General features: G+C 36.8%; 1 protein-coding gene across 1 annotated transcript; it reads right to left on the bottom strand.

The window, feature by feature from the left end:
• Positions 1-3,855: 3,855 nt before the first annotated feature.
• LOC118738550 (protein tailless) lies at positions 3,856-6,336 on the bottom strand. Its single transcript, XM_036469491.1, has 2 exons — positions 5,984-6,336; positions 3,856-5,694 (listed from the first exon to the last, which is right to left on the bottom strand). The coding sequence occupies exons 1-2, from the start codon at positions 6,057-6,059 to the stop codon at positions 4,403-4,405; spliced, it is 1,368 nt and encodes a 455-aa protein (XP_036325384.1). The 5' UTR covers positions 6,060-6,336; the 3' UTR covers positions 3,856-4,402.
• Positions 6,337-6,753: the final 417 nt, after the last annotated feature.

The following is a 6,753-nucleotide window of genomic DNA, read 5'->3' as shown; positions in this document are numbered from 1 at the left end:
GTTGTTGCTATGGTTACTGGTAACCAATGTGTAAAAGAACTTTTTTTTTACCGCGGCTTCTTGTCGAAATTTCAAACCTTTAGTTACAAGTTTTCTTAAATTCTTATCTCATGTCACACTTATGATAAAGAATCAAAAATCGCCAACCTATTATAACTTTTTCTGTGATTTTCGGTGCAAACTATAATATTGTATTGCATTTTTTTAACAATGTACATCCAAAGAAAATTGCAATTTAAACACTTTACTTACAAAGCTAAAGGGCAATATGTAGATGAAGTAAATGATAAAAATAAAAGTAAAGATAAAGGGGAGGATGAGGATACCGATAAAAGTAAAGATAAAGATAGGGGAAGAAAGATTAAAATAAAGTACATTAAAGAGGAAAGGATATAGAGAGACGCAGAGACTCAATCTGGGAACTATTTTGGGATTTATCGATATTTATCGATTTTGTTATGGATATTTATCGATTTTGTTATGGATATTTATCGATTTTGTTATGGATATTTATCAATTTTGTTATAGATTTTGTTTTCGATATTTATAGATTTTATTATCGATTTTTGTGTCGACATTTATCGGATTTTTATCGATTTTTTATCGATTTTGTTATCGATATTTATCGATTTTGTTATCGATATTTATCGATTTTGTTATCGGTATTTGTCGGTTTTGTTATCGATATTTACCGATTTTGTTATAGATATTTATCGATTTTGTTATGGATATTTTTATCGATTTCGTTATCGATGTATTTATCGATTTAGTTATGGATGTTTTTATCAATATTTTTGTGGACTTTGTTATCGATATTTATCGATTTTGTTATCGATATAGGGCGATTTTGTTATCGATATTCATCGATTTTATTATCGATTTTAGCGATTTTGTTATCGATACTTATCGATTTTGTTTTGGATATTTTTATTGATGTTGTTATCGATATTTTTATCGGTTTTGTTATGATTATTTTTATTGAAATTTGATCGACATTTTTATTGATTTTTATCGACATTTTTGCCGATTTTGCTATTGATATTTTTATTAATTTTGTTATCGATATTAATCGATTTTGTTATCAATGCTGTTATCGATTTTATCGATTTTGTTATCGATATTTATCGATAACTATGAATTTTGTTGTCGATATTTTCCGATTTAGTTATCGATTTTGTTATTGATATTTTTATCGATTTTGCTATCGATATTTTTATCGATTTTATTATGGATATTTGTATCGATTTTGTTATGGATATTTTAATCAATATTTTTATCGATATTTTTATCAAGTTTTTGCTACTAATATTATTATCGATTTTGCTATCGAAATTTTTATAAAACTTTTCATCGATTCTGCTATCGATATTTTTACCGGTTGTGTTGGATATTTTATTAGATGTTACTATCGATTTTGTTTTCGATAGAGTATAAAGATAAAAATGAAGACGATTAGAAGGAACAGGGGTAGAGGTAGGGATCTAGATAGAAAAACGACAAAAAATATAACCTTAAGCAGAAGCAGATGTATGAATGTATGTACTATATTGGTTATGAGACAAAATAGAAATGTATGTAACGTAAGTTTCACTTCTCCAGTACTTTTTTTCAGATCCCAAGTACGATACTTTCTCGTATTCTGATTTCGTATTCAGATTCAGCGTAAAATAAAAATAATCATAAAAATTCATACAAAAATGTCGCGGCTGGCCAACTAAAAAAAATTTAATTAACTTTTTTCAGATCTCGAAAACCCGAAAAAATATTTTATTCTCTTACATTTTAATTCCGTATTCGGACTCAGCGGAAAATTTTACATAGGGATGCACATAAAAATGTCGCTGGCCGGACAATTTTTGCATTTCTGTTATCTTGCGTTATTGCCGACAAAAATGCAAGGCGAACCCGAGTGCGTTCTATTATGAAAAATTTGTAGTTCTTTTTTTATTGCAAATTTATTTCCAAAAAACTTATTAGGAAAAAGTTCTAGGTTCCACCAAAAAGCAAGGAAAAAGTTCTAAAAGGTCAGCAATTTTTGATAACCTATCATAAGTTTGACATGAGATAAGAATTTTAGAAAACTTGTGACTCTAAGAAAAAAGGCTGAAATTTGCATGATTAAACTCGTATAACTCGACAAAGGAGCGCGGAAAAAAAAATCTTTTACACATTGGTTACCAGTAACCATAGCAACAACATGGTGGAGTTTCTAAAAAAAGTTCCGCCATACAATTTTTTTCCTGGTATATTTGGCGAATTTTGCCCCATAAATATACGTGATTCGTAAGTATGTACAAACGTATAACCTTTTTATTGCCACTATACATGCCTACAATAAGAACATCCATATGTACTGGTGGGCTGAAAAGGGCTTGTGCATAAACTCAGCGAATTTCACCGTTGTCCCATTTACCAAAAGAAGAAAAGTTAACTTGACTAGACCCACCTTGGTAGGGACATAAATCGACTTATCAGAAGAGGTGAAGTATCCACGGGTAAGTCTGGACAAACAGCTCTATTGGAACTCACATCTCTCGAACGTTACCCACAAGGCTACAAGGACGTTTTATGCCTGTTAGAGACTTCATGGAAAAATGGATGGAATATCATCCAAACTAAATTATTGGCCTTTCAATACGGTAGTAAAACGGCACTGGCCTAGTGGCCAAAAGCTAAGCAAGTAAACGAGGGCGCAATCTTGAGCAAGCTGCACCGGCTGGTCGGCGTGGCCATCACAGGAGCTATGAGCACCTGTACAACAGATGCCCTTGGTGTCTTTACAGGCATTTCTGCTTTGTCCATTCTGGTTTAAAAAGAGGCCTGCTGGAGGACCTTACGGCTGCACAATACGACCAGCATGTAAAATAGAAATCTTCGGGTCATTTTGAGGTTCTCAAGCCATTCCTGGATGATCCAGAGTTATCCTACTACAAACCCTAAAAGGATAGAATTCCTGAAAGGGACTGTTGTGAAGCGATAATAACTATGGTTCACGAAGGGTCCCGAATAAGTATGATTTTGGCGTCTTAACGCAATTGCGGGTTAACTAATCTAAACAAAGAAAGAGTTAAAAAAGGCGTAACTGTTTGTGAATTACTACCATAACTTTTATTGTTTTGTTCTATTTTTGCCTGAAAAAATTTATCAGCCCAAGTGTGGCTTTCTATTATAATATTGCCCCTCCGAATTTTCCAAAATGCCACTTTTTTAATTTTGCAGTGATATTACCACTAGTTGTTTTGCTTGCCCAAGTGCATTGCACTTAAGAAGCGCAAGAAATTGTTGATCGAATGACATAAAAAATAACTTAACAAAAGCAAGTTTATCATTGCACCATCGTAAGTACGGCCAAATATCTTCATTTCACTTCAATTTCACTCAATTTTTTATGCAAAACAACACTAAAAATAAAATAATTAATTTTCTTTCGATCATCTACTCTTCAAAGTCTAACAGGACACTCGAGTATGTTCTACTTTAAGCAATAAATGAAAAAAATTAGAAACAAAGTAAATGTTCGAGGCATGGGAAAAATGTGAAAAAATACTGGGCCTTCTCGGAAAATTTTAAACTATCCAGAAGCATTCAAACGAATAATAAACGAAAACAATTTACATATATGGCATTTATATCCGTTTAAAAATCATTGTATTCTTTTATAGTTAATTTTTTATCATAAATAGTTGTAAGGTATTTATTACAACTAAGTTTTTTTTTTTATTATTATTTAAATTCATTAAGGATTGCATGAGAGTACATTAAAATAAAAATTAAAAATAAGAAACAAATAAAATAATCAAACAAAAATTTAGCAAATTCAGCGCTAATATAAACTATAAAAAATACTCACGAATGGTACATTAATACAAAATACATATTGTACGAGTACAAGTCTTCTTTTAAAACTAAAACTAAAGCTAAAAAGCAAAGCTAATTAATAGGTTTTACAAAAATACATAAATACTTTTAAACACAAAATATAAAAAATTCACTTTTCACATTACTAATTTTGTGATAATCAATTTGGATGCCCTTATTTCGGGCGAGAAACGAATTCCTCTCCAATGTATGTATGTAAATTGAAATAATATTCGAATGCACTGTTAATGCGTAAATTTGATTAAATTTCTTTTCATGCTTCTTTTTGAAGCGATTGCTAGTACAATTACAATTATTTTTAAGCAGACATGAGCTTTCGCCTCTCAAGTACGAAAGCATATCACAGTTTCCAGCACTTTTTACATGGCAAGGCACTTTGAGTGCGAAAGCACTTTTTCTAAACGAGCGCCCGTTAAGGCAATAATTCCTATTAAGCGATCCCGCGCGCATTCCCCTAACAACGCATTGCGGTTGTATTATTGCGATAGATCCCAGCAGAATATATATAGCAGCGCCCCGGATTTTAAATCTTGCGCTGACTGTACATATCGGAGATTAGCCGTACGATGTTCACGTCGCCGATTGTTTTTCGGAAGAACAACTCCTCGATAGTGAATCCCGACACCTTGCTGATGAGCGGCAATACACCGACCAACGATTGAAAACGCATCGGTTGTGTTGGATGTGTACGCAACTCGTAGGCTTGGAGTGTATTGCGCGCCTCCTCGTACAAACTTGCCACCTTGTAAGCCTCGACGAGGCCGCGCGATTCCCCAGATGAACTCGAATTTGGACTACCACTGGCACCTGTGCCAAAAGAGTTATTTGCTACATCCTCATTTGAATGCGGCTTGCGGAAGAGCGTAATTGCACGCAAGCACTCAAATTCATTGCCATCGATGTTGAGACGACACATTTGGGTCAGCACTTCTTGGAAGACGTGCACTTCACCTTTCACCATATTCACCACTTCGCGATTCATATTCTCCGACTCGTAGACGAACAACAACTGTTGGAAGTTGATTGGCAAGAGGTGCTGGGCCATTGCTAGTATGAAAAATTCCTTCCAAGATTCCTCCAACAGCTGCAATTGATCGGACATCGGCAATTGTTGGAAAGCCTGTACACTCTTAATCCAATTGACGTTCTTAAAGAGATGTTCAGCTGCTGTCTCCTTCAGGTGTTCCGCTGCCATGAGTGGTGGTGTGGGCGGCAAAGCGCGTGTATTTATGAATGCGGCATTCGGGCCGAAGAAAGCGAATGGGCTTTGATGCATGGCGTGATGGGGCACACGTGAAACAGATAAATCCAAAACCACCGGCGGTTGGAAGGGGTTGGCTAGACCCGCATGGGGATGTTGATGCGGATTCGGGTGTGGATGCGGATGTGCATGTGGATGTGGGTGTTGAGGCGCCTGCATGCCCGGTATCAGCATGGGCGGCACTGGAAAGCCACTAAACAAGCTATGGTTCATCAACAGTTCTGGTGGTACATCGCTCGAACCCAATACTGCCTCCTTGTACAAGGCCATTTGCCGACGCAATGTAGAGTTGCGTGGTCCGCGCTCATGTTGGACGGCGTCCTTGTTCATGCCAACCTCGAAGCATTTGCGCAGGCGGCATGCGCGACATTGATTGCGATGCGTTTTGTCGACCATACAAAGACCTTGCTTCTGAGATTTGCAAACATATTGGCGCGAGCGGCGAATGGACCGCTTGAAGAATCCAGCACAGCCGTCGCAGGCGTAAATGCCGTAATGTTTACCAGAGCTGTGATCGCGACAAACTTTACACGGCACATGATACAGAATGCGGCCTAGCGAGAGGAAAACACAAAAGAAATAATTATAAGTTTTAAGTTTTGCGGAAGGGGGTCGCAGTTGTACAAGGCACACAGCTGGAGGTGGAACAGCGACGGCCTTTTTGCCGTTCAGTGCAAAGCTGAATGTAATAATACGAAACGCCTCCAATTTCAAACTTCATTGTAGTAAAGTAGGATGGAGGGTTGCTAGCGTTGCACTTTTTAAGTTCCAGCTCGGCTATTGCCAATTACAGCTTCAAATGCCGAGGGGAGTACGCCTTTTTGTGCGGCGCCGAATACTTACTTGATGAGGCTGGTGATAAGCGCGCGGAATTGTATTTGTTATCCATAATATCCGGTGATACTTCAGCTGTTTGCATTTTTGGTTATCCGTTTGTTGGTAACAGTGTTTTTTCTTTCACTTCACTTTATAAATTTTTGATGATATTTTTTTCTTTCGTGCAAAATTTTGTATTTATTTTTTGTTTTGTTTGCTTGCAAAAATTTCACTGAAATAACACACGATCGTCTCTAAAACACTTCTCCTGCTGCTAGACGACTTTTGCGCACGAGATCGAAACGGTATGTGATGCTTAGTCTCAAATTTGTTCCTGCTTTAATAGTCCTTTCCGCCGCTGGCATATCCTTTATGGACGGCTACGCATTATGTGTGCCATACCATTCACATTGATCATCCCTTCTGCAATTGAGGTCGTTCATTGGCTGCTGCAGATGCGCAAACGGGGTGTGGTTTACTACAATTTCTCTCTCACTAATGTAATTGCGCTGCTGAGAGTGAGAATGTACAGCATTCGGTGTCTCTCGATAGATCCTGTCACTGATGATGACCTGCCATTGCGAAAAATACGAAAAGAAAAGGAAAAAAAAGATTGTCACTGCATTGTACTCCAACAAATGCAAACTATGTACGCTCAAACGCTACTCAAATGGTCGATGGCCGTCGTAGTTGCAGTCGCTGTGACCTTTCTCAGCACTTGAGTTCAACAAAAAACAACAATTAGTACTGATAGTTGTTGCCTGTAATGTTGCAATGGCTGCTCTCTCTATCTCTCT

Source organism: Rhagoletis pomonella, unplaced genomic scaffold (genome assembly GCF_013731165.1).
Source record: "Rhagoletis pomonella isolate Grant_MI unplaced genomic scaffold, Rhpom_1.0 Rhpom_scaffold_00004, whole genome shotgun sequence".
Lineage (NCBI taxonomy): Eukaryota > Metazoa > Arthropoda > Insecta > Diptera > Tephritidae > Rhagoletis > Rhagoletis pomonella.
Note: the sequence above shows the minus strand (reverse complement) of the source record. Positions and strands in the feature narration are given on the sequence as shown.